The 27,739-nt window shown below is 44.5% G+C and overlaps 2 protein-coding genes across 2 annotated transcripts in view; one reads left to right on the top strand and one right to left on the bottom strand.

The window, feature by feature from the left end:
- WWP2 (WW domain containing E3 ubiquitin protein ligase 2) overlaps window positions 1-8,058 on the bottom strand; it is a 139,786-nt gene extending 131,728 nt beyond the window's left edge. The window contains exon 1 of the mRNA XM_012742395.3: window positions 7,977-8,058. The gene's annotated coding sequence lies outside the window, so the exon portion shown is untranslated. The remainder of the gene's footprint in view (window positions 1-7,976) is intronic.
- The window catches only part of NOB1 (NIN1 (RPN12) binding protein 1 homolog), a 153,113-nt gene extending 125,826 nt beyond the window's left edge, over window positions 1-27,287 (top strand). The window contains exons 2-10 of the mRNA XM_075995761.1: window positions 14,536-14,609; window positions 14,693-14,825; window positions 17,377-17,507; window positions 20,032-20,103; window positions 20,310-20,438; window positions 20,533-20,733; window positions 21,994-22,091; window positions 24,893-25,037; window positions 26,670-27,287. Of these exons, the coding sequence (XP_075851876.1) occupies window positions 14,547-14,609; window positions 14,693-14,825; window positions 17,377-17,507; window positions 20,032-20,103; window positions 20,310-20,438; window positions 20,533-20,733; window positions 21,994-22,091; window positions 24,893-25,037; window positions 26,670-26,939 (1,242 nt within the window). The 5' untranslated portion in view covers window positions 14,536-14,546 and the 3' untranslated portion in view covers window positions 26,940-27,287. The remainder of the gene's footprint in view (window positions 1-14,535; window positions 14,610-14,692; window positions 14,826-17,376; window positions 17,508-20,031; window positions 20,104-20,309; window positions 20,439-20,532; window positions 20,734-21,993; window positions 22,092-24,892; window positions 25,038-26,669) is intronic.
- The last annotated feature ends 452 nt before the right edge of the window (window positions 27,288-27,739 follow it).

Below are 27,739 nucleotides of genomic sequence, written 5' to 3'. Positions count from 1 at the left end.
CTAGAGGCGTGTGCCACCACATCCTGCTAATTTTTAAATTTTTTTGCAGAGACAGGATCTTGCTATGTTGCCCAGGCTGGTCTTGAACTCCTGGCCTCAAGTGATCCTCTTCCTTTGGTCTCCCAAAGTGTTGGGATTACAGGCATGAACTACCACCCCGGCAAAAGATCCCCTTTAAATAGATCCTTGAAGAACTTGTGATGGGAGAAAGCAAACACACATCAGAATTAGCAAGTGACAGCTCTTGCAGTAGCTGAAGCACCTGATCACTCTCATCATCCTACACCTGTCAATCTTCTGAGGCAGAGAGATTTAACCACTCATTCACCTCTGAGTGATACTGGGCAAGTTACCTACTGAGAGGATGAAGAGGAGAAAACAAACTCAGTTTCTTCCTACTATACTCTCACAACACAGAATACTTCTGCCACCAGGATGCATGGGGGTATATCCCCACACACCAAGCAAGTGTCCAATTCTGCAACCAGTGGGGACAGCCTCTGGGTGTGCGGGTGTCCTCCAGTTCAATTCAGTCCAGACCCTGCCTACCTGGAAATAGTGCAGATCCCACAGAAGGAGGGCTCAGTCTCACAAGAATGTCAGGCAGATGCCAATCGCAAGCCTCAGGCTGTTTCATCTGCACTTCTGCCGGCTACAGATCAGGGTTCCCACCACTGCCTCCTCAGGTTTGATGACTCTGCTAGAGCAGCTGCAGAATCAGGGAAACACTTCCCTTACATTTGCCAGTTTCTTATAGAGAATGTTACAAAACATACTAACGAAGAGATGTGTAAGGCAAGGGGCAGAGAGCTTCCAGGTCCTCTCTAGGCCTGCCACCCTCCGGGAAAGTCCATCCATGTGTTCAGCTACCCAGAAGCTCCTCAAACCCCGTCCTTTAGGGTTTTTAAGGAAATTTCATGACGTAGGAATCATTGGCTATTGGTGATCAAGTCCCTCTTCATCTCCCCCTCTCTCCTCCCCATAGATGAGAGAGAGGGTAGGACTGAAGGACTCAACCCTCTGATCTCTTAGCTGGTTCCCCTGACAACCAGGCCCCACCCAGAGGCTACCTAGGAGCCCCAGCTACCAGTCAATTCATTAGCATACAAAAAGACACTATCAATTGGGAAATTTCAAGGATTTTAGGAGCTGTAGGCCAGAAAACGGGAGGAAAATCAAATATGTATATTTCACAATATCACACTTACCCTCTCTAAATCTGCTTTCTCATCTGTGAAATGAACCCAATAGTATTTAATAGTATTTGCTTTATAAGATTATGTTACCGATTAATTGAAATCAGGTAAAGCAGACAGCAGATAGTAAGTGCTCTTTGAGTATCAACTGCAAACTACTTCTTTTTTTTTCTTTTTTTTTTTTTTTTTGAGACAGAGTCTCACTTTGTTGCCCAGGCTAGAGTGAGTGCCATGGCGTCAGCCTAGCTCACAGCAACCTCAATCTCCTGGGCTCAAGCGATCCTCCTGCCTCAGCCTCCCGAGTAGCTGGGATGACAGGCATGCGCCACCATGCCTGGCTAACTTTTTCTATATATATTAGTTGACCAATTAATTTCTTTCTATTTATAGTAGAGACGGGGTCTTGCTCTTGCTCAGGCTGGTTTCGAACTCCTGACCTCGAGCAATCCACCCACCTCGGCCTCCCAGAGTGCTAGGATTACAGGCGTGAGCCACCGCGCCTGCCCAGCTTGCAAACTACTTCTTGATACTAAATTTCTAGGCTCTGGGATTGCAGGCATCTCAATTCCTAAAATTCTTTGACCCAGCTTTGAGGCAAGAAACCAACGAACACAGAATCTCGAGATGAAAAAACCTATGTTGATGAATCCGCCAGGGAGAAGCAGAAACTCCTCATTGGTACCAAGCTTTTATCTCTAATTAACCAGCTGTAGAAACAGGCAGAGCTTCTTACAAAATCAACCCTGCATTCACTTATTTTTTCTTTTTTGGAGACAGGTCTCACTTTGTTGCCGCAGCTAGAGTACAGTGTTGTCATCACAGCTCACAGCAACCTCAAAACCTGAAACTCCTGGGCTCATATGATCCTCCTGCCTCAGCCTCCCAAGCTGCTGGGACTACAGGTGCACATCACCGCACCAGCTAATTTTTCTTTTTTTGCAGAGGTGAGGTCTCACTCTTGCTCAGGCTGGTTTCTTGAACTCCTGAGCTCAAGCGATCCTCCAGCCTCAGCCTCCCAGAGTGCTAGGATTACAAGTGTGAGCCACCGCACCCGCCCAGTGCCACTTCTTGAAAGATGTGCAAGAGAAGGATGTGACCAAGATCCCTCCTTCCCTCCACTCTCACACTTCTCCAGTTCTATCCAACCACTGGGCTGCTTTCTTGGCCTCTGTCCTCTGTCTAGCATTGAGTTATCTTTCATTTTCCAAAGTTCCATATTGAAAAACAATCAAACACAATCGAACTTTGCCAAGGGACATCCTTACAAAGACTAAACACATTAAAAAAAAAGAAAGAGGGAGGGAGGAGGTGTATCACTGGAAGCACAGTGGAATCATGGGCCAAGAATAAAAGAGCCTGGCTGGGAAGCAGGTCTCATGACAAAACAAGCAGCAAAAGGCATGGGTGACTTGAGGAAGAGGACTGGCCCTGGGTAAGACTGCCCTGTCTTGGTACTTGGTATCTTCCTAGAAGTAATTGTTAATAGTAGTAGTGATTTAAATCACTGAAGGTTTATTTATAAGCTGGGGAGGGGAAAGAAGAGCAGGAATAGGGAACTGCAACCTTCTGGAAAAAAAGAATCTAGTTGGAATCTAAAAGAAACAAGATCTCTTTTCTTCCCACCTCTCAGGAATTCCAGAGTCCATAATAATCCTAAGTGACTCAAAGTCACTCAACAGAAGCTCAATGATTTGATTCCAGCGGGAGTTTATGTCCATATGCCCACACCACCTCTTTCACTAATGACAGGTGGCAGAAGAACCAGATCTAGACTCAGAGACCAAGACACAAATCCCAGCTCTTTCATTTCTTAGCTACATGACCTCCTGAGGGTCACTTCACCTCAATGAAGTCGTTTGTTTTCAATCTCTAAAATGGTAGCATACCTGACAACATGCATTCAGTATGTGTTTTGTAGAACCAATACATATTTTCAACATTAAAAACCCATTATCCATCCTTCCCGGAGGTCTCTAAATTGGTTGCCAACCCAGAAAGCCAGACTAATTCTAGAAATTGGCCCTCAGATTGATTTCGGCGGCAGCACTACAAAGATGCAGGGTTGGAAGAGCAGCCTCCTGAAGAAAGAAGAAAACCATTAGCTTGTGGTTTTCAAAAGGGTCTTTAAACGAAAAGTGAAAAGGAGAGAAAACCAAGTTCCCAGAGACACACTACAATGCTTTGTTCTACTTCACCTCTTATAATATACACTGAGATTTATTTCAAAATTTAATTTCTAGCAAGGAGCACTCTCGTTAGATGTGTATCCACACTACTCCTGTGGTGAACTCGTTCACTCTCTTAATTCTAAACACTATGCACATGCTAACAGCTTGCACATGTATGTCTCCAGCCTACGCTTGTCTCCAGACTTCCAGATCTAATTGCTCACAAAGTCTCCCCTTGGATTCCTATTAGGTGTAACAAAATTGAGCCCCAATCCCGCTGTTCCTACAGCCTTCCCCCTCTCAGTTAATGACAACTCCATTCTTCCAGTTGTTCATGCCAAAGACCGTGGAGTCACCCTTGACTCCTTTTTTCCTCTCACACCCCACATCCAATGCAACTCATCCAAAAATCCTGCTGGCTGGACTTCAAAATAGACCCAGGATGCATGTGTCACCTGGAATATGGCAACAGCCATAACGTATCTCCCTGCTTCCATCCTGGCCGCCCTTATTCCCCTCCACAGAGCCACCAGAGTGAGCCTGTTAAAATGCAGGTTGGATCGTGTCCCCTCCACTGCTCAAACCCGTCTAATGGGCCAGGCTCGGTGGCTCATGCCTGTAATCCTAGCACTCTGGGAGGCTGAGGCGGGAGGATTGCTTGAGGTCAGGAGTTCAAAACCAGCCTGAGCAAGAGTGAGACCCCTCTCTACTATAAATAGAAAGAAATTAATTGGCCAACTAATACATATAGAAAAAATTAGCTGGGCATGGTGGCGCATGCCTGTAGTCCCAGCTACTCGGGAGGCTCAGGCAGAAGGATTGCTTGAGCCCAGGAGTTTGAGGTTGCTGTGAGCTAGGCTGACGCCATGGCAGTCACTCTAGCCTGGGCAACAAAGCAAGACTCTGTCGCAAAAAACAAAAACAAAAAAAACCCTCTAATGGCCTCCAACTCATCCCAAGTGTAAACCAGCACCATGACAATGGCCTACGAGAGGCCTTCGACAACCTGCCTATCTCCCTCCCACACACAGCACCACTCTGACCTCCTCCTCTCCACTCCCTGCTCGCTCACTCCCCTCCTGTCACACTGGCCTTCTGGCTGGTCCCCAAACCCACCAGGAGTGCTCCTTCTTCAGAGCTTTTGGACTTGCTGTTTCCCCTGCCTGGACCCCTTTCCCCACCCCCTTCAGCCACATGGTCCTCTCCCTGCCCTCCTTCAGATCTTAACTGTCACCTTCCAAGGGAGGCTTTTCTAAGGATCCTATTTAAAACTACAGCCCCACCCACCACCCCACATCCAACTTCCTTGCTTTATTACAATATGGGTTTTACTTAGTTATTATTGTGCCTTTCCCCACTAAAATTTAAGATCCACAAGGGGCAGGGATTTTTGCCTTTCTTATGTACCTCTATTAACATACCTCCGGCATTTAGACAGCTCTGTCCAGTAGAAAGAAAACAAAAGCCACAAATACAAACCACATACAAAATTTTTTAATTTTCTAGGAAACACATATTAAAATATAAAAAGAAAAAGGTAAAACTAATTTTAATTATATTGTATTTAACCTGATAAATCCAAAATGTTATCATTTGTAGCATATATATACCATATTTATGTAATCACTTACTATAATATAAAAAGTATCAATGAGACATTTTACTTTTTTTTTCACATTAAGTGTCCAAAATCCGGAATGTATCTTGTGCTCACAGCATAGTGTTTCTAGGGGACACCATACAGCACAGTGCAACTCTACAACTCCTGGTAAAAAGTAGGTCCTTATAAATATTCATTGAATTAACAGAATGTTTACCCAGGAAGTGGCAGCTATGAAATACTACAGGTTTTTCTAAACTTCAGTTACTTACATTCTCTAGTCACAATTTTTTTCTGTAAGCTAAACTACATTTTCCTCCAAATGTCATACTCTATATACTTGAAAAAATATTTACACATAAACCTTTCTATCACTTTTATAAAAGAAAACGAACAGGTCTAGGGATTAAAGGCCTGGACTTGCCGGGAGGGCGTGGTGGCTCACACCTGTAATCCTAGCTCTCTGGGAGGCCGAGGAGGGAGGAGGGTGGATTGCTCAAGGTCAGGAGTTCGAAACCAGCCTGACCAAGAGCGAGACTCGTCTCTACTATAAATAGAAAGAAATTAATTGGCCAACTAAAAATATATAGAAAAAATTAGCCAGGCATGGTGGTGCATGCCTGTAGTCCCAGCTACGCGGGAGGCTGAAGCAGCAGGATCGCTTGAGCCCAGGAGTTTGAGGTTGCTGTGAGCTAGGTTGATGCCCCGGCACTCACTCTAGCCTGGGCAACAGAGTGAGACTCTGTCTCAAAAAAAAAAAGGCCTGGACTTGAGTCCCTGCTCAGTCATTTACTAGTTCTGGAATTTTGTGTGTGTATGTGGTTTTTTGTTGTTTTTTTTTTGACACAGAGTCTCACTCCAATGCCCTGGGTAGAGTGCCATGGCGTCAGCCTAGCTCACAGCAACCTCAAACTCCTGGGCTCAAGCGATCCTCCTGCCTCAGCCTCCCAAGTAGCTGGGACAACGGCATGCGCCACCATGCTCAGCTAATTTTTTTTTTTAGTTGTCCAGCTAATTTATTTCTATTTTTTTTAGTAGAGACAGAGTCTTGCTCTTGCTCAGGTTAGTCTCAAACTCCTGAGCTCAAACGATCCTCCTGCCTCGGCCTCCCAGAGTGCTAGGATTACAGGCATGAGCCACCATGCCTAGCCTGGAATCTAAAGTAAAGACTTCACCAGACCTCAATTTCTCCATCTGTGGAACAAGGACAATACTAATCTTCACAAGATCATAGAGAAGATTTAATGATTACAGATGAATTTGAGGTTCAGGGGGAAAAAGAGATTAAATGAGATGTTGGCATAAGTTCTTTATAAATGGGAAAAAAATAATTAAGGGAAAGACTGAGAAGTCAATCCAAGCCTTTCTCTTATTCCTATCATTTTCATATAGACCAATAACTTAAAATGGCAAGCTTGTAAGAAAAAAGAGAGGATAGAAGATCTGGGTTCAAACTCCTTGTTTGCCACTTACAGTTGTGTCACCTTTAGAAATTCATTTATTCTACACAACTGTATCAACTCCCTTTAGACAGAAAAAAAAAAAAAAAAAAAAAAGAAAGAAATTCATTTATTCACCAAACATTTATCAAGTGCCCACAACCTGCCAGGCACTAGGCTAGTATCCAAATAAAACATGAAACCTGCCTTTGAAGGATCTGCAGTCTAGCAGGAAGAAAGAGACCAGTAAACAAGAAAGAGCAATAAATTGTTTTAAAAAATCAAGTCATCTCTCTTAAGTCTGTTTGTTCCTTGTGAAATGGGAATAATACCTTCCCCACCTAACTCACAGGGCTGCTACAAAAATTAACTTTTAAATTGTTTGCCAAATACTCCAAGAACTTGAACTCATAATATATTAACAAAGTACTTTTTTTGTCCCCCTTCTTGTAACCCAAGACGACTCTGGCTCCTGAGAATGTCCCGTTTGAACATTCATTCCAGTTATACTGCATTCTTGAAACTCGTTTCACTTCTGCAAATTTTAGTAAACATTAAAAGAAAAGGAGGATGAACAGCTGTAACAAGTATTTAACAAGTATTCAATCTCCAAATCATGAACCAGGTCACAGTGCTAAGGAACACAACACAGACCTCTCAGTCACCCTAACTAGTTACAGTTTGTCAAGATAAAGAGTCACATGCTAAGAGATGCTGAATAATTTAAAACGAAGAAAGAGGAAAAGTCATAAAGCAGTGTAAGTAGACACTCCTCTGTCCAAGATTTCAGCAGTCACTATGTTGCTGAGGTAATGCTGGGCTACGTTGCGGTCAATAGTTCAGGCTAAAAAGCTATTTTGCAGGCAAAACAAAGTGCCCACATTTATTTTTTTTAAGTCTTGAGGATGACCTGATCAGGGAAAGGAATCTCAAAGAAAGATGATCTGAAGGGCTAAGTTCCCAAGAAGTGGCAACCATACCCAAGCAGGACTAAGTGGGTGCGACGAAAGCAAGACGATCAAGATTCCCTGATCCCTCCTGAAGTTTAAAAACTGAATGGGACCGAAATCAGAGTCTCGGGTAGCAATCATTTCAAAAGAGGAAGGAAGGAAGGAAGGGACTCTCAGACGCGGTTCAGGTAGCATCTTCTTCCTGAGTTCTCCCTTTCTCCCAAGCCATATGCCCAGTCTCAGGCACCCCCTTCCAGCTCGGTCTCAAGTCGCCCCCTCCTCAGGTCCCGATCCCTCCACAAAGATTACACTCCTCCATCCCTGGGCACCTAAGCTCCTCTCTCCTTCCGGAAGGACTCGCTCCCGTTGCACCCGAGGATGCCAGGGCGCCCACTTCGGAGCGGCCCCCGCTCGGCCCCGCGGCGCGCCCACCCAGCTCGGGCGGGAGCCGGGACACCCCTCCTCGGAGGCCGGAACCGCCGCGCCAGGCCCCTCCCACAGGAAGCCGCCGCCCCCCGGCGCCCGGGCCGCGCCGCCCCCGGCCCACCCCGAGCCGCCCGCCGCCCCCGGCCCGCCTCGCGCAGCCCGCCCGCCGCCGCGCCCCCCGCGCGGGCGCCCGCTACCTGCCGCGGCCACAGAAGCGGCGCCCAACTCCTCTCCCACTTCCGCCTTCCACCGCCCGCACTCGGGCCGGGGTCACGTGACCACGCGTGGTCACCTGACCCGGAAGAGGCTGGCCGGGCTCACAGGTGCGGACAACCTATGCCTGGCCTGGGAACCTGTAGTCTGGGGGAGGCCCTCTTATCACTTGTGTGTTTGGAAGTGGGAGGCTTTCGGGTCGCTGGGTGGTCCCCGAGCAATCCTGTAAATTGAGGGCTCGCTGAGTGCCAGACGCTTCTTTTACTCAGCCCATGAACCCTATGCAGGCGGGGACAATTACTAGCCCCATTTTACAGGTGAAAGAAGACCTTCAATCAATTAAGTCAAACATTTATTGAGCTCCTTAAGTAGGGCTGTCAGATAAAATACAGGACACGCAGTTAAATTTGAATGTCAGATAAACAACAGTGGAAAATGTATGTCCCAAATACTACAAAGGAAATAGTTATACTTAACAAGTATTTGTTGATTACCGGAAAATCAAATTGAATTGAGCGTCTGGTATTTTTAAGTACTGGGAACCCTACGCCTATGCCATGCCAAGCACTGTTCCAAGATCTAGAAACACAAAAATCCTGGCTTTTGCGGAATATCTGTTCTTATGACATGAAGCAAAATTAGAAAAGCTTCAAAACCCCTGCCTCAGGTCCACAAAAATGCCCCACTACACCAAACCAACCCCATTCCCTTAATCTACAGAGTACGTAGAACTTTATGAGTTAGCAAAAACATTTTTTTTTTTTAAGAGATGGGTCTCACTATGTTGCCCAGGCTGGACTCCAACTCCAGGCGTTAAACGATCCTCTTGCCTCAGCCCAACCTGAGTAGGGGGGACTACAGGTGCAGGGCACCATGCCTAGCCAGAAATATTTTAAATCAACATTCTTGATTTGTATTCTGGACCCTCAGATTTCACAAGCTGAATGTGAATAAAAGCTCAATTTAATCACCATTGATTAAAATTAAGACTCATCATCTAATTAGCCTTAAGGACTGTGTACTAATTATTCTGTTATTTTGGGGTCTTTGAGTTTGGATGGATCCCATCATGCATACAAATCAAATTGGTTGAACACTTAGTCTCTACTTTTCCTATTCCTATTTCAAATCCAGGAGACTGACTTTCACAGAGATATAGCCTTCTCTTAATACATTAAACCCTATATTCATGCCATCCATAAATTTGTACTTTCCTAGTTTCATTGAAGGGGATTTTACCAATTCTATTCTAGAGGAATTTAGGGCAGGCTTCCTTGATTTGGTGGCATTAGACTCAGTGTTCACCAAAGGGGAGAAGGGACCAGGCAAAGAGCATGCATCGTGCATCAAAGGAACAAAAGCTAATGTACTGACAAGGCCCTATGTGATCCCTCCCACACCTCTGCCTTATTTCTCTCATCTCATTTCCAACTACTCTTCCCCTTATCACCCTGTTTCAGCCACTATGGCCTCACAGCCTTTGCACTTGCTTGTCCCTCTGCCTGGAGAGCTTTTTCCCCAGATATCTCTTTCAGATGTTTGCTCAACTCTCTCTCTCAGTGAAGCCTTTCATGTTCACCCCATTTAAAATTATAACTCATCACTTCCTTCCCCTCCTACCAGCCTACTTCCTGCTTTATTTTTTCTCTGTATTTCCTCCAGACTTATCATAATGTGACTTTTATAAGAATATGTGAATATATGTATGTTTCCCACTACAAGAATTATGAAGACAGGAGCTATAGTCCACCTTCTACAACAGTGCCTCGTCCACAGAAGACCTCAGTTTGTTAAATAAATTTTTTTTTTTTTTGAGACAGAGTCTTAATCTGTCTCTGGGGGTAGAGTGCAGTTGTATCATCTTAGCCCACGGCAACCTCCCCCTTCTGGGCTCCAGCGATCCTCCTGGCCTCAGCCTCTCTGGTAGCTGGGACTACAGGGGCAAACCACCACACACTAATTTTTCTATTTTTTTGTAGAGATGGGGTCTCACTCTTGCTCAAGCTGGTCTTCAACTCTTGGCCTCAATCCCACCTCGGCCTCCCAAAATGCTAGGATGACAGGTGTGAGCAACCACACCTGGCCTAAAGATTTTATTAACATTTATTGAGCACCAAACTCATTGCTATAGATCCTATGATATACAAGATATTTTTAAAGGACACATAAATAGTCTAAAATATGTCATCATAAGTGTTCCCAGAAAAGTTTAAAAGAAAATTGATATGCTTACATAAGGAAAAAGACCCCTAAAACACAGTCCTGGACATCCAACCTGTTTAAAGTAGTTTACTCAATTAATACATTGCAAGGCAAAAATAATAACTGTTCATTGAGTGACAAAACTGAAATTTCTTAAGTGTAGTGAGAAAAAAGTTCAAATCTGTCCTTGGGGTGGGGTGGGGGGATCTGATTTGGATAATTCAGGACCAGATTACACAGGAGGGAACAATTGAGCTGTTTGTTAGAGATCAAGTACACAAGAACTGGCTGGCAGAATTTTCAGGCAGAAGAAAAAACAAGGGTGAAGGCAGATAAGAAAGATCAGGACATCTCCAGGAAAGTCCAAAAGAATTCTAGGGACATTTACTGATTTCCTCTGCAGTGAGTTTTTCTCTCCCCTAGCCCACTGTTGAAGAAGGATATCCTTTGACACCCTCTACCTTTTCTGGTCCTGGAAGTGAACTCAGATCTTCACTGGCACAGAAACAAGATCTTTCTCTTTCATGGAAGGCCTCACACGTAAAAGTTGACATTCTCTCAAAGAGAGTTGTCTTTGACATGTCGAGTCCTTCTGTGTGTGTTCAAAAGTGTTTACTTGCTGTTGTAAACTTTTAAAAGCCACCATAATTTTGTGATGGTGTGTTACAATTTCTTCACCTTTTTTTTTTTTTTTAAAAAAACAAGAGCTTCAAAAAATTATCTCAGGGCCAGGCACGGTGGCTCACACCTATAGTCCTAGCACTCTGGGAGGCCGAGGCTGGTGGATTGTTTGAGATGAGGCGTTCAAGACCAGCCTGAGCAAGAGTGAGACCCCGTCTCTACTAAATATAGAAAGAAATTAGCTGGACAACTAAAAATATATAGAAAGAAAAAATTAGCCGGGCATGGTGGCACGTGCCTGTAGTCCCAGCTACTCGGGAGGCTGAGGCAGTAGGATCACTTGAGTCCAGGAGTTTGTGGTTGCTGTGAGCTAGGCTGACTCCATGGCACTCACTCTAGCCTGGGCAACAAAGTGAGACTCTGTCTCAAAAAAAAAAACAGAGTGAGACTCTGTCTAAAAAAAAGAAAAAAGAAAAATATTTTAAAAAAATTATCTCAGGAAGTCAGTTCACCTCTGAAACTCTGTCCCCAGATGTGTCCTGTCCTACCCACAGGCACTACCCCCCAGATCCCCTTAAACACTTTTTGGATTTTCACATCTCAGTATGTTTGCCCTGGTGGGCCTCCAAGATCCAGCTCCAAATTCATAAATTCTGTAGGTCTAGGACACTACACAAAATATCATTTTGTTTGTAGCTGTTATGTCAGCCAACCCATGGTGATATAAATTAGCTCTCAACGTATGTTTGTTGAATAAATGGGAGTCCATCTAAGGCTTTGAAGGGCTTGGAGACTGTTACAGGGAAACAGAAAAGGAATTAAATACTATCTAAAACACCACAAAAAGTAGTGTCCCAAAACCCTTTAAGTATTCTTAGTGTTTACCAGAAAATAAATGACTCAAAGCCTGATCTTCCTCCTCCTGACTATTCCCCTACATCAGTGGTCCTCTAAGTGTGGTCCACAGGTCAGCAGCATAAGAATGGCTTAGAACTCATTAGAAATGCAAATTCTCAGGTCCTGTCCATACCTACTGAATCAGAAACTGAGGATGGGGTCCAGTCACTTGTTTTCCCAAGCTCTGCAGGTGATTCTGACACAGGCTCAAGTTTGGCAATCGCTGACCTAGATCATCATTCTTCATTCTAGGGTTTACAGAGCAATCCCTACCAACTTTATTACGGAGTCTTCCATAGTAAATCTATTTTATAGAGTACATTTCTCACATTGTCCTTCCTCTTTTAGGTCAACATGGCCAATCAATTGGAGAAGTAAAAATTAGAGACAGGAATAGCAGTATTTGTAACTTTGGGTCTGCAGGCTGAGTGAAAAAAAGGGGGGAGGGAAATAGCAGTATTAAAGGAATTACAGTTTTTGGGCAAGACATGCCAAGTGATTAGAATAATGGGAATGGATGTGAAAGGAATCCACACATCACAAACATTCCAGAGTGGCATTTACAAACTTTACTGAGAGGAGTGAGGGTGGAGATGGGATGACTCAGAGATCCCTACCCTGAATGCTTTTGTTGGTAATGTCTTTAATAAAAATGGGAACGCTGGCCGGGCGAGGTGGCTCACGCCTGTAATCCTAGCTCTCTGGGAGGCAGAGGCGGGCGGATTGCTCAAGGTTAGGAGTTCGAAACCAGCCTGAGCAAGAGCGAGACCCCATCTCTACTATAAACAGAAAGAAATTAATTGGCCAACTAATATATATAGAAAAAATTAGCCGGGCATGGTGGTCATTGCCTGTAGTCCCAGCTACTCGGGAGGCTGAGGCAGCAGAATCGCTTGAGCCCAGGAGTTTGAGGTTGCTGTGAGCTAGGCTGACGCCATGGCACTCACTCTAGCCTGGGTAACAAAGTGAGACTCTGTCTCAAAAACAAAAACAAAAAAAAATGGGAACGCAAGTGTAGAAAGTTTGAGGGGGGCAGATAATTATCTCAGTTTTAATCTTCCTCTGAGTAAAGTAAACTGAGTAAAGATACCAGTTTTCCAGATGGATGTTCCCAGAAAAGGTGGCCTGGGGAATAAGACACAGATTGGACATATATTTTGGGAGGTGTTCTTCCAATGTGATCATTGAAGCCTGGAGGATAGACAGTATTTCTGGAGGAGAGAACTTAGATAAACAAAGGGGCCAAGAGAGTTTGGTGGAAGCATGTGTTTGCAATGCAAGAGGAAGAGAGCGTGAGAAGCCATCAGAGAGACAGGGATACCAGGATGGTGAAAAACCACGGAAGTCAGGCAAGGAGAGGCAGTCCAGAAAGAGGAGATGGTCAGTGATATCAAATCCTGCAGAGAAACCGAGAAAGCTCAGAAATAAGAACCAAAAAATTGATGTAATAAACTAGAAACTGAGAAATAGCCTCCAACCATGCTCTGTTAGGGCAGGTAGCACAGGCAGGATGTAGAGGTTGAAGACACTGAGGAGTGACAAAGGTGTGACAGAAGATATTTGGGGAAGGAAAAGGAATTTGGGTAATGGCTGAAGGGGACCCTCAGTGCACTGAAGGACTTTTGAGGGTGTATAGATAAATTACAATTGAGGCATAAATTGGAGCGAAGACCTGATAAAATTTGGATAAAGATGCATGATTGAAGATTCAAGTCAACATTCAGCCAAAATTCACTAGCATGTAATAGGCCGGATCTCATAATTATGGAATCTCAGATTTGAAAGAAAATTTAGAAGTCATTTAATACCCCTTCCCCTGGATTCAGCAAGAAATTATGTGCCTTGTGGGAGGTGAGGTGAAAATATTAAGATAAATAAGCCTGTAAACCTAGTACTTTGGGAGGCTGAGGCAGGAGCATCACTTGAGGTCAGTAGTTTGAGACCAGCCTGGGAAACATAGTGAGACCCTGCCTCTACAAAAAATGAAATAAAAAAAAAGTATCCATCCCATATGACTTGAAGTAATGGTCTCCAAAAAAAAGAAAAAAGAATTAAATTAATTAAAAAAGAAAAAATTAAAAAAAAAATTATCCCTGCGTATAGTCCCATCTTGGGAGGCTGAAGCAGGAGGATCACTTCAGCCCAGGTGTTCAAGGGTGCAGTGAGCTATGATGGTGCCACTGCACTCCAGTCTGGGCGACAGAGCAAGAACTGTCTCTTAAAAAACAAAACAAAACAAAACAAAACAAACCCAGGACATAAACCCTGGCCCCAAGTTGCTCAAAATGAAGTGGAAGTTATCTTTCTAGGCGTGATTTAAAAAATAAAAAAATTAAGTGGATGTACATAAGCAGCAGTCGGTATGATATAATGGATAAAAAAGGGGCTCTGAGTTAGTTTCTTGGGGTGTCACCTTGTTAACAAAACCTACTCACAATGTTAGCCGGGCCTATGTAACTTTATCCCTTGTCTATAAAATAGTACCTATCTCACAGGGTTGTTGTGATAATTAAATTAGGTTATCTGCATTGACTAACTTCTAACCATGCAGATATGTTCGGGTTGTACATTTAAAAGTAAAAAGGGCGCTAAGGAGAGGAGGCTCAAGTTCCTCAGGTGTACCCCAAGGTTTGACCCCGCCTACACCTCCCTGGCCGGGGTGGAGGCGTCGCTGCGCATGCGCGCGAGCAGCCCTGAGCTGGGAGAGCTGGCGCGGCCGCCAGGAGGCGCCGCTAAGTCGCGGCTCTCCTTCCTGGTTCCCAGAGGCCTGGATTGGGAGGGAGGGGCGGGCGCAAGTTCGGTGCGCATGCGCCCTGCCTACTCGTCCAGGCAAGATGGCGCCTGTGGAGCACGTTGTGGCGGACGCTGGGGCTTTCTTGCGGGACGCGGCTTTGCAGGTACTGGGAAATGCAGCCCAGAGGAACCTGGTCTGGGTTGGCGTGGAATCGGGAGGGTGTGAGCTGGGCCGATCTCTCTGCAGGACATCGGCAAGAACATCTACACTATCCGGGAGGTGGTCAGCGAGATTCGGGATAAAGCCACGCGCAGGCGGCTCGCGGTCCTGCCCTACGAGCTGAGGTTCAAGCAGCCCTTCCCCGAATACGTGCGGCTGGGTGAGTGCCTGTGTTCCGGCGTTGACGGGAAGCTGGGGCCCGGGGTGCATATGGGACTCGCTCGGGTCTGGCTGCCTTAGCAGAGCAGAGATTTAGAGACGGCACTTTCTAGGAGATCGTGGTGGGAGATAGGCCTCCTGGTTCTGGAGGCAGCCAGGCCTTGCCAGTAACTAGCTAAATGCTCTCGGGTCTATCACTGCAAAATGGGAATCATGATAATATCTATCTCTGGGCTTGCTGTGAGCATCAGTTAAGGAGTATGTCACTCAGCGTTGTTTAGCGCTTTGTAAGCACACAGTAAATTTGTAGTAATTTAAAATAGAGGAACCCAGATCTCTTAATACTTTCATCTATTTCTTTTTAGTAGATTAAGGTGATGACTGTTTTGGATACAGAGGTCAGCCTCAACTTAAAAAAGGGATGCTTTTTAGGTTTTGCATTCAACCTGGAAGAAAACTAAGTAATTATTTCTTGACTTAGGAGTCAGGAGTCAGGGTTGTTCTCTTGTTAGGGTCAAGGTGATGATACCCAGGAAAGGCCCTCAGTGATTTGAAGTGTTTTAGAGGTTAGAGGCTGATAGATGTTACCTACTCTGTGACTTATATAGCTTTCCTCACCAATTTAATGGCTGTGTGATCTTTGCCAAGTTACTAAATGTTTCTAAGGAAATACTAATACTATTTCATAGGACTTGGCAGAGGGTGAAAAAAATTAATGTGTAAAGCTTTTAAAACAGTGCCTCATACACAGTGTAAGTCCACAGTAAATTGTGGCTGCTGCTAACTCATGTCTGTTTTTTAGGAAATGTGAGTAGTGTCTTTATTATTCCTTGTGCCAATGTAGTAGAAAGCATCTTTCTGTTAATGTCAGGAAACTTCAAGTGTTTATTGTCCGTGTCTCAGGAGAATAATAATAATGACAGCTGGCATTTACTATATATTAAGCATAGTGAGATTTTTTGTTGATTTTTTTGTTGGTTTTGAGACAAGGTCTTGCTCTGTTGCCCAGGCTAGAGGGCAGTGTTGTCATACTTCACTGCAACCCAAAACACCTGGGCTCAAGCAATCCTCCCATCTCAGCTTCTCAAGCAGCTGGGACTACAGGTATGCAACACCACACAGGCTAATTTTTCTATTTTTTGTAGAGACAGGCTCTCACTATGTTGAACAGGCTGGTCTTGAACTCCTGGCCTCATGCAGTCCTCCTGATTCAGCCTCCCAAAGTGCTAGGATTATAGGCAAGAGCCACCACATGAGGCTGATGTTTTTTTTTTTTTTTTTTTTTTTTTTTTGAGACAGAGTCTCGCTTTGTTGCCCAGGCTAGAGTGAGTGCCGTGGCGTCAGCCTAGCTCACAGCAACCTCAAACTCCTGGGCTCGAGCGATCCTTCTGTCTCAGCCTCCCGAGTAGCTGGGACTACAGGCATGCGCCACCATGCCCGGCTAATTTTTTATATATATATCAGTTGGCCAATTAGTTTCTTTCTATTTATAGTAGAGACGGGGTCTCGCTCTTGCTCAGGCTGGTTTTGAACTCCTGACCTTGAGCAATCCGCCCGCCTCAGCCTCCCAGAGAGCTAGGATTACAGGCGTGAGCCACCGCGCCCGGCTTGATGTATTTTTTTTAATTGTTCATTATTTGTTACAAACATCTCAATATTTTTATTTCTTCATAGACTATAATTATAGGCTCAGCATCCCTGATCTAAAAATTCTGAATCCAAAATGCTCCAAAATCCGAAACTTTTTAAGTGCAGACATGACACCGTAAGTTTCTACAACTCAATTTTGTGCATGAAAATTATTGAAATTATTGTATAAAATTACCTCAGTACAACTCCTCTGCCAGGCACAGTGGTGCGTGCCTGTAGTCCCACCTACTTGGGATGCTGAGGCAGGAGGATCTCCTGAGCCCAGGAGTTCAAGACCAGCCTGGGCAACACAGCAAGACCTAGTCTCTTTTTTAAAAGCATGTAAAATTACCTTCAGGCTATATCTATATATAAAGCGTATATAAAGCATAAATGACTTTTGTGTCTAGACCTGGATCCCATCCCCAAGACACCTCATTATACATATGCAAATAGTCTGAAATCTAAAAATACCTGAAATCTGAAATATTTCTGGTCCCAAGCATTTTGGAAATGGCATATTCAACCTGTTGAATTAACTTTCTATTCCATTTTGGAATGTGATTATCTATCCTGTTAATCTACATTGTTATACTTACAATCAAAGAATTTTAGAGCTGGAAGAAACTAGAGCTTCTAATGTAATACCAAAGCTTAAATAAGGAACGCTCATCATTGTGCTACCTTTCAATGACTTTCTGTTAACTTTGTTCTGCTTCTTCTGCTCCTACTGACATGAATCATTGTGGTGGAGCATAAATTTCTCAACTATGAGTAGAAAAAAGATCAGAAAATGGATGAAAGTGTTAAGGTTTTTCATGGGATGCTGATCCTTTCTAAATTCTTTGATAACTTCCAATGGATTTATCCTAGGTCATGTGGCTTTGTGCCTCTAACTGAGACTGGAAATCTTTTGTTTACAGTGACTGAGTTTTCAAAGAAAACTGGAGACTATCCCAGTCTCTCTGCCACAGATATCCAAGTGCTGGCACTCACCTACCAGTTGGAAGCAGAGTTTGTTGGGGTATCTCACCTAAAACAAGAACCAGAAAAGGTAAATTAAGCGGGTTGGTTTTTTAAAACCTTAGGGAAACTATCCGCTATATAAAAGTAGGGAGAATAGTGTGATGAGCCCAGTAATCCCCATCATTCCACCTCCCACTGTTATCATCTCACAGCCGGTCTGTTTTCTCCTATACTGCCCCACTGCCCCATAAGGACTCTTTAAAAAAATAACCTCAAAGGCATTATTATTATACCTACACAAAATTAGCAGTAATCTCTGATACCATCAAATATCCAATCAGTGTTCACAATTCCCAATTATTTTGTAAATTTTATTAGGAATTTGTTTGGGCCAGGCGCAGTGGCTCATGCCTATAACCCTAGTACTCAGGGAGGCCGAGGCAGGAGGATCACTCAAGGTCAGGAGTTCAAAACCAGCTTGAGCAAGAGTGAGACCCTTTCTCTGCTAAAAAAAAAAAAAAAAATAGAAATTAATTGGCCAACGGAAAATACATAGAAAAAATTAGCCAGGCATGGTGGCACGTGTCTGTAGTCCCAAGCTACTCTGGAGGCTGAAGCAGGAGGATCACTTGAGCCCAGGAGTTTGAGATTGCTGTGAGCTAGGCTGACGCCACGGCACTCTAGCCCAGGCAACAGAATGAGACTCTCAAAAAAAAAAAAAAAGTTTGTTTGGGTCAGAATGCGAATAAGGTTCATCCATTATAATTAGCAAATGTGTTTCTGTGGGTTTTCGGGAAGAGTTGCTCAAATTTGAAAAATGTAAAAATCTATATTTATTTAGAGGCAGGGTCTCACTCTGTTGCCTGGCTAGAGTCCAATGGCATCATCATAGCTCTCTGCAACCTCAAACACCTCCTGGCTTCAAGCAATCCTCCTGCCTCAGACTTATAAAGTGTTGGAATTACAGGCGTGAGCCCACACCCAGCCTGTATTCTTTTTTTATAATAGAATTCTTTCTGAAAGTAGAAAAGGAAGGAACACTAAGTGCTTACAATTTTTTTCAATCCTTGCTATCTTTATTTTTTTTTTTTTTTTTTTTTTTTTGAGACAGAGTCTCGCTTTGTTGCCTAGGCTAGAGTGAGTGCCGTGGCGTCAGCCTAGCTCACAGCAACCTCAAACTCCTGGGCTCAAGCGATCCTCCTGCCTCAGCCTCCCGAGTAGCTGGGACTACAGGCATTCGCCACCATGCCCGGCTGATTTATATATATATATATATTAGTTGGCCAATTAATTTCTTTCTATTTTTATGGTAGAGACGGGGTCTCGCTCAGGCTGGTTTTGAACTCCTGACCTTGAGCAATCCGCCCGCCTCGGCCTCCCAGAGTGCTAGGATTACAGGCGTGAGCCACCGCGCCCGGCCTCAATCCTTGCTATCTTTAAAACTCTGGGTTCCTATTGTGCTCTAGGGACTTGCCCACCTTGGGTAGGCTGAAGAGACTGATGGATTTGTGCCTGGGTCCCGTTAGCTGTTTCTAGTCCACAGGATTTTGGAAGCCAAATAATTAACTTAATAATAATTCATTTCAAATAATGTTAACAAAGAATGACTTGATCTCCTTTCACTATAGTTTGTCATCAGCACTGGTGAGCTCACATTCTTGTACCACTCAGAACTGTCCTCATTTTTTTTCAACCAGGTTTAGAGTCCTCTAATCCAAAAAGTATAAAATTCTAAAATGCAGACTTTTGCATGTTATCAGATAGTAGATGGAATAATTTTATATAAGCTTTGACTCTGTGCCTACCTGAACCTAGGGTACCTGGAAGTTGGTTTTCTATTTGTACCCATCAGCCCATGACTTCTAAAAATTGCCCTTTTCTGCAGCCTTTTTGGCAATAGTTATTTGTATCAAAAGCTTTAAAACAGCATATCCTTAGACCCAGCAGTTCCATTCTTAGATATTTATCCTAAAGATATAATCAAAAATACTTCTGGGTTTTACAGATATTAATGTTCATGACAGCTATATGGATAAAACCATATTTGGCAAAAACCAAATATCTGAAGTGGTTATTTAGTGGCATTGGGATGACTGAATTTATATATATTTTTTTTATATTTTTCAACTTTTCTGAACATTGGATATCTTTGATTTCAGTAATCAGGGTTAAATGTTTTTTATTTTTTTTATTTTTTTTTTTTATTTTTTTGAGACAGAGTCTCACTTTCTTGCCCAGGCTAGAGTGAGTGCCGTGGCGTCAGCCTGGCTCACAGCAACCTCAATCTCCTGGGCTCAGCGATCCTACTGCCTCAGCCTCCCTAGTAGCTGGGACTACAGGCATGCGCCACCATGCCCGGCTAATTTTTTTTGTATATATATTTTTAGTTAGTCAATTAATTTCTTTCTATATTTTGGTAGAGACGGGGTCTTGCTCAGGCTGGTTTTGAACTCCTGACCTCGAGCAATCCGCCCGCCTCGGCCTCCCAGAGTGCTAGGATTACAGGCGTGAGCCACCGCGCCCGGCCGTTTTTTATTTTTTAAATTACTCTTCCATGCTGAATTTTCAAACTATATTTTGTTGCTCAGGACTGTCACTTTTTTTTTTTTAAGGTTAAAGTGACCTCATCGATTCAGCACCCAGAAACTCCTCTGCACATTTCTGGTTTCCATCTGCCCTCCAAGGTAATTCGTTAGACAAGCTGGGCTCTTGATGTTCTTTTCTGCTACATGTCACGTCTCTCCAAGTTGTGTGTTTACAGTGAACCAAATTTACCTGGATGAATATCATAGTTTGTCCTGCCGTATCTTGCCTGACTTCTGTGTCACATGTGATTTCATTTGTAACCTTCTCACTTTTCAGGTTTTTATTTTATTTTTTTAATTTTCAGCCTAAATCCCCAAAAGACACAGTGGAAAAAGCACACCCAGCCGGTGAGCCTGAGGACCTAGAATTCAATTCCTTCACGTTCTGGAGAAACCCACTGCCAAATATCGATCATGAACTACAGGAACTGCTGGTAAGGCGCTAACTTCTGATCTTATGGCAGCACTGTAGCTTCTCCCCTGCCGCTCTGGTGGGCTAGGAACTTGTGAATTCTGTTGGTGTTTCAGATTGACAGAGGTGAGGATGTTCCAAGTGAGGAGGAGGAGGAAGAAAATGGGCTTGAAGAGAGAAAAGGCGAAGACAGCGATGATGATGAGGGTGGGTGGATAACCCCCAGCAACATCAAGCAGATCCAGCAGGAGCTAGAGCAGTGCGACGTCCCGAAGGACGTGCGGGTCGGCTGTGTGACTACAGACTTCGCCATGCAGGTGGGTGGGGCAGGCAGGGACTGGTCATGGGCTTTATGTCACACATGACATCGGTGCGGTCCTACTGAGGTTTGGGGTGTGTGCAGAGCTGCTTTCCTGGCTCTAGAAACTATTCTCTTTGGTAATTTTCAGTTTTGCTTGGAGACTAGACAATCATATGATATGGTAACAAGATTTATATGGTATATTAAGTGTTTAATGTTTATTATTCATGATCTGTTGGTACTTTTCTTTCAGTGTATATAACATTCTATGCTCAATTAGGTAGTTGGAGAAGTTAGAGAGGATTTCCAGCCCAGAAATGAATATATTCACCCCTGACAAAACAAATGTTGTTTCTGTCAAGAGAGATTGCTAATGACAGCTCTTGTGAAATGATGGGCACAGTCCCCAGGACTGGGTATTAGAAAGAAACCTGGGGCCGGGCGCGGTGGCTCACGCCTGTAATCCTAGCACTCTGGTAGGCCAAGGCGGGTGGATCACTCAAGGTCAGGAGTTTGAAACCAGCCTGAGCAAGTACAAGACCCTGTCTCTACTAAAAATAGAAAGAAATTGCCGGGCGTGGTGGCTCACGCCTGTAATCCTAGCTCTCTGGGAGGCTGAGGCGGGTGGATTGCTCGAGGTCGGGAGTTCGAAACCAGCCTGAGCAAGAGCGAGACCCCGTCTCTACTATAAATAGAAAGAAACTAATTGGCCAACTAATATATATAAAAAAAAAATTAGCCGGGCATGGTGGCGAATGCCTGTAGTCCCAGCTACTTGGGAGGCTGAGGCAGTAGGATCGCTTGAGCCCAGGAGTTTGAGGTTGCTGTGAGCTAGGCTGACGCCATGGCACTCACTCTAGCCTAGGCAACAAAGCGAGACTCTGTCTCAAAAAAAAAAAAAAAATAGAAAGAAATTAATTGGCCAACTAAAAATATATAGAAAAAATTAGCCGGGCATGGTGGCACATGCCTGTAGTTCCAGCTACTTGGAAGGCTGAGACAGAAGGATCACTTGAGCCCAGGAGTTTGAGGTTGCTGTGAGCTAGGCTGATGCCACAGCACTCACTCTAGCCTGGGCAACAAAGTGAGACTGTGTCTCAAAAAAAAGGAAACCTGGGTCCTTGTCATCACTGACAGATCTTGAGAGGCATCCCAAGATGGACTTTCCTTAGCAAAAAAAGCCAAGGATTGTGGGCCACAGTGAGGTTTGCAACGTTCCCTTAACTGTGATTACAGAAGTAAGACTTAGTTCAGTTCTTTAACTTGTTGGTTGTAGAATGTTCTGCTGCAGATGGGGCTGCATGTGCTGGCAGTGAATGGCATGCTGATCCGCGAGGCCCGGAGCTACATCTTGCGCTGCCACGGCTGTTTCAGGTACGTGGGCTCATAATCGGCACCTGTTACCCCTCTTGAACACTCTCTTCTTCTCCCTTCTGTGGACTTTTTTTTTTGACACAGAGTCTCACTCTTGCCCTGGCTAGAGTGCAAGTGGCGTCATCACAGCTCACTGCAACTTCACACTCCCAGGCTCAAATAATCCTCCTGCCTCAGCCTTCTGAGTAGCTGAGACTATAGGCATGTGCCACCACACCTAGCTAATTTTTCAATTTTTTTGTGGAGACAGGGTCTTGCTCTCGGTCACGCTGGTCTGGAACTTCTGAGCTCAAGCGATCCTCCCACCTTGGCCTCCCAGAGTGTGAGGATTACAGACATGAGCCACCACCCCCAGCCTCCTACAGGCTTCTTGAAAGAGAGCCCTGCATTATATTATATATATGTTTTCTTCTACTTCATAATTGCTGTGCAGGCCAGGTTATGCCTCTACCTGGGTACTGAAACCCCTGGGACAAGGTTGAATGTGACTTCCCACCTTACTTCAGCAGCATTGGGTTAAGGACCTGGGTTCTGGAACAAAGAACCCTCATTCTTTAAAGATACTTACTGAAATGTTTGTGCATGGAATGAGTCTGGGATTTGCTTTGATGTAATGCACAGTGGAAGGAGTGGTTGGGCGAAAAGATGAAACAAGATTTGCCATGAATTGATAGTTGTTGAAGCTAGACATGGCGATTCATTGTGTTCTTCTGTCTGTGTTATGCTGGGAATTTTCTATTGACCAAAAAAAGAAAGAAAGTAAACTGGATGCAGAGTACATGGGTTCAAATCCAGATTCTGTCTTCCGCCTGTGTCATTTTACAGAAGTTGGTTAACTTCTCTGTGCTTCACATTCTTCTTAAATAAAATGGAGAAGGTGGTTGTGAGGAAGTAGGAAGATGAATCCTTAGGAACTTAGTGCAGTATCTGGCACATAGGAAGCCAGGAGTTCCTTTGGGTGAACTGTTACGTGTTAACTGCTCTCTTCTCTCCACTTCTTCTCTGACTCTTGAATTGGTCCTTCTTGTGGTGGGCACTGGTGTTCTGTGGGGAGGCCTCTGAGATCCTGGAGACCCTCTGGTTGGAGTAGAAGAGACTTTATGTACTATAGTCTCGTTGGTGAAGTGTGGCCCTGAGGAATTGTACTGGGGTGGCTTTCAGCCATCCCACAGACTCGGTCTCGATTTGGTGGCCATCATGTAGGTCGTCTGGTGGAGCCCTTATTGGAGAGGGCTGTGTGGAACGTTCATGAAGCATCAAGGTGTTGCTCGCTGGGTACCCAGAGCTGTTCCACTGAGGGTAGAGTTGCCTGGGTGGAGCTTTGTTCCCCTGAAGGCTTAAAAATAACCAGTCATTCACGCCACCACTCTCTCTAGCTCTTTGGGTGATTTAATTAGCCTTTCCTCAGAGCTGCCTGTGCATTCTTCTGAATCTTAATGTAATTTTCCTGTTTTAGGCTCATTTGACAGTAAAGCTCCTTGCTTCATATTTCATTTCCCCCATTGTCCTTTCTTACAAAAGTCCTAATTTCCCAAATTAACATGCATTCATAGAAACACCTGGAAATGTTCTCCTTTCTCGTGTGGCTAGCCCCAGTGGCTGCACGGGTTTTTTTTGAGACAGAGTCTCGCTCTGTTGCCCAGGCCAGAGTGCCGTGGCGTCAGCCTAGCTCACAGCAACGTCAAACACCTGGGCTCAAGCAATCCTACTGCCTCAGCCTCCCAAGTAGCTGGGACTATAGGCATTCACCACCATGCCCCGCTAATTTTTTCTATATATATTTTTAGTTGTCTGGTTAATTTCTATTTTTTAGGGTCTTACTCTTGTTTAGGCTGGTCTCAAACTCCTGACCTCGAGTAATCCTCCACCTCGGCCTCCCAGAATGCTAGGATTACAGGCGTGAGACACCACGCCTGGCCTGCACAATTTTTTTGTACAGAATAATTAATGTAGCACCTGCTTAGAGGTACTTAGTTCACACTCAGGAGACTCGAAAATAAGAGGTTTGGCTTCTCCAGCTGCTCCACACACAGCTGTAGTCTCCTGACTTGGGAGTGGATGGAGGACTCCTGAAGAACAGGAACCAAGGCGACTGTTTGGTCCTTGATGGTAGCAGCATTTTTCTGTGTGGGGTCCCCCATGAGGGTTTGAGCAGGTAGGAGAGAGGCAAGGTCTCAGAGTCTGCCTTCAAAACCCACACTCAGTTCAGCCGTGGCAAGTTTTGTCGTGTTTCCTGTGTAATTCATTAGTATGTTCTTGCCACCCACAGAGGCACCTCCTGGGTCAACATTCCGGCTGACATTTGGGGACAAGGTAGAGCTGTAATAATGTGCTCCTTGAGAAAGTACAGTGATGTTAAAAGCATTGATTCTGGAGCCAGTACCTGAGTACATCTGGCACATTGGAGCTGTGTGACCCTGAGCAAGCTGCCTTAACTTGCGTCGGTTTCCTTATCTGTAAAATGGAGATAGTTCCAATCTCACAAGATTGCTGAGATGTTAAATGTGTAGAATAGTGCCTGGCCATGTTCAGTGAGAGTTCATTACTGTTTAATAATTAACAATATCCTACTCATTTTTCCCTCCTGCTTATTCGCTTCTTGTATTACCTTCTCCCCCAGAGGAGGGCAGCAGTTGGTTACATTTTCGGCATGAGGCCGGCGGCCTTATTTCTGTGACGAGTGTGGTGTGGTTCAGCCTTTCCTGGTTTTCTTTTTCCCTCGCCTGTGACTTGCCTTGTGTTTTGGGTAAGGGGTTGCCGCCTGTGGCCCCAACACTAAGCATGTCCTTTGTATCTCCCAGGACAACATCTGACATGGGCCGAGTGTTCTGTTCACATTGTGGGAACAAGACCCTGAAGAAAGTGTCTGTGACCATCAGTGACGATGGCACCCTGCATATGCACTTTTCCCGCAACCCCAAGGTGCTGAATCCTCGGGGCCTCCGGGTAAGTAGCGCGTCTCTTGTTCCCCTCATACCACCACAATTCCACAATTGAAACGAACAGAGAGGACAAAAACCTAGTTGTGTCTGCAAGATGGGAATATTGAAAGCTGGTGACTAAGGCACAAGGCAGATGGGGGAGAGTGTACTACAAGGCCCCCTCGTGAGTTTCTGGAGCTGCTGATCCCATGAGAAATAACTGGTAATTGCCAGCAGTAAATGCTAAGAACTATGTGTGTGGGGTGTCATGAAGGGGGAGATCATTTGGAATGTGGTGGAGGTGAGATTTGTGCAGGAGTTGAAGGATGGGCAGGATCGCAGGAACGCTTAGCCCGGAAGAGAGGCCGGGGCTGGATGTACAGCAGTTGGGGATTTGTTTCACTGATTCGAGAGAGAAGGATTGAGGGACATGTGAGTGGCACTGGTTTCCCCAAGCGGTAAGTGGGCCACAAATGGCATGAGAAGAGTTTTTTTAACTTTTGTATTTTGAAATAACTTTCAGTTTATAGAAAAATTGCAAAAAATTATGCAAAGAATTCCTATTTACCCTTCATCTGGCTTTTCCAGTGTTAATCTTTTCTTTTTTTTCCTTGAGACTGTCTTGCTCTGTCGCTCTGGACAGAATGCGGTGGCATCATGCTAGTTCACATGCTAGTTCACAGCAACCTCAAACTCCTGGGCTCAAGCAGTCCTCCTGCCTCAGCCTCCCGAGTAGCTGGGACTTCAGGCACATGCCACCACATCTTGGCTAATTTTTCTATTTTTACTAGAGATGGGGTCACTCAGGCTGGTCTCAAACTCTTGACCTTAAGTGATCCTCCCCCCTTGGCCTCCCAGAGTACTGGGATTACAGGTGTGAGCCACCATGCCCAGTGGTTACCATCATTATTTTGAGATTCAAATTGTTCTATGCTTGGCCAGTGGGATCCACTTCAAGCCAGCTCTTGTGTCCTTTTGACGTGTCCCAGTTATTTGAACACTTCTTATTTTCTGGCACAGCAAGATGTTCCTAGACTCTTAGCCTTCTCCTGCCCCTGCCCTAGGATCAGCCATTTCTCTTAGGACTGCTGGTTATTTTTAATGGAGAATGTTTCTTAGAAGCAAAAATCTGGGCACTGGGGGTGTGCTCATTGTCATGGAGTGTCATTATTTCTTGGCCCTCAGTGGACAAAGGTAGGAAATATATACATGTGTGTAAATACACACTCGAATATTTTGTATTTCTGTATCTGTGTTAAAAACCATACATTTATACCCTCAGTTTCAGCCCGACACCAGAGTGCATCCTAGCCCACCCTCTTTCCACATTCATAACACCCTTAACACTGTTTCCCTTAGTAGTTATTTGCTCAACCCTAGAATATACCTTGTCATTTCAGAATTGCTAACCCATACCACTTGAAAGCATACCTGCTTATTAGAGTTCTATGTCTGTACATAATTCATTTTTGTCCTTAGCTGAAGATATACTCAAAATACTGTGTTTGGTTTCTTACCTGTGAGTTGAAGTGAGAATCAAGTAAGAGGAGCGTGTCACACGCTTGGCACGTAGCAGGCAGGAAATTACTGTCCATTATTGCCATCTGCCATGACTGTGGATCCCTGTTCTTCTAACGGCCTTTCCTCATCTTTGCAGTACTCACTTCCTGCTCCTAAAGGTGGCAAATATGCCATCAACCCCCATCTCACCGAGGATCAGCGCTTCCCTCAGCTGCGACTCTCCCAAAAGGCCAGGCAGAAAACCAATGTGTTTGCCCCTAACTACATAGCCGGGGTCTCCCCCTTTGCTGAGAATGACATCTCCAGCAGGTCGGCTACCCTGCAGGTCCGGGACAGCACCCTAGGAGCTGGGAGGAGACGTTTAAATCCCAATGCTTCCAGAAAGAAGTTTGTGAAGAAAAGGTGAGGTGCGAGCTCCTGCAGGCAAACCGGATGGCTGTTGTGACTGCTGAGTAGCTCTGGTGTCTTGTTCCCAGCTGTGTTGTCTCCAGAACCTTCTGGATGGAAACAATAGGCCGGCTTCACAGTGCTGCCTCGTGACTTGCCGTGTGTTCGGTTGGATTTGTGGTGACAATGGACTGTCCCTTGGCCTGTGAGCATCCAGAGAGCTGGGACTTGCGCCATGTGAAAGGAAATTTGATGAAAACAGAAAGAACAATGCCCTGGAGCAAGTCTTTAGCCTTTAAAGAAAGGAATTTCCAAATGATAATATTTTTCTAATAAATGTGGTTGCAGGCTTCTGTGTTTGCCCAAACTTTTTCTGCTTTAGATTATTTGAGGGCTACCACTTAAGCTATATGCCAAAGGATCAAGCATTTAGATGTACCTTTTTGCCAGAAAATACAATAACTATGTTACAATAAAACTAAAGAACTATTATTTTTTTAAACCTCTTTTTTGAATAAAAGTTTCCACCATCGAGGAAAGTTCAGTTTAGTCAACCTCCCTTAGGGTCTTTCACCTAAATTCCCCCATCGTTAACATTAGCCTCATTTGCTTTTGCTCTTTCTGTACACACATACACAAAGGGTGTGTCTTCTAGGAAAAGGATGTTCTTTTACATAGCCATGGTATAATTATCAAATTCGGGACGTTTAACATCACCACTTACTGTTATCTGATGCATAGTCAACACTGGAAGTCACTCCATACCAGTTCATAGGAATTTTTCATACTCTTTTCAGCTGCCTAGTACTGTATTGTGAA

The sequence above is a fragment of the Microcebus murinus genome, chromosome 20 (assembly GCF_040939455.1).
Source record: "Microcebus murinus isolate Inina chromosome 20, M.murinus_Inina_mat1.0, whole genome shotgun sequence".
Taxonomy (NCBI): domain Eukaryota; kingdom Metazoa; phylum Chordata; class Mammalia; order Primates; family Cheirogaleidae; genus Microcebus; species Microcebus murinus.
Note: the sequence above shows the minus strand (reverse complement) of the source record. Positions and strands in the feature narration are given on the sequence as shown.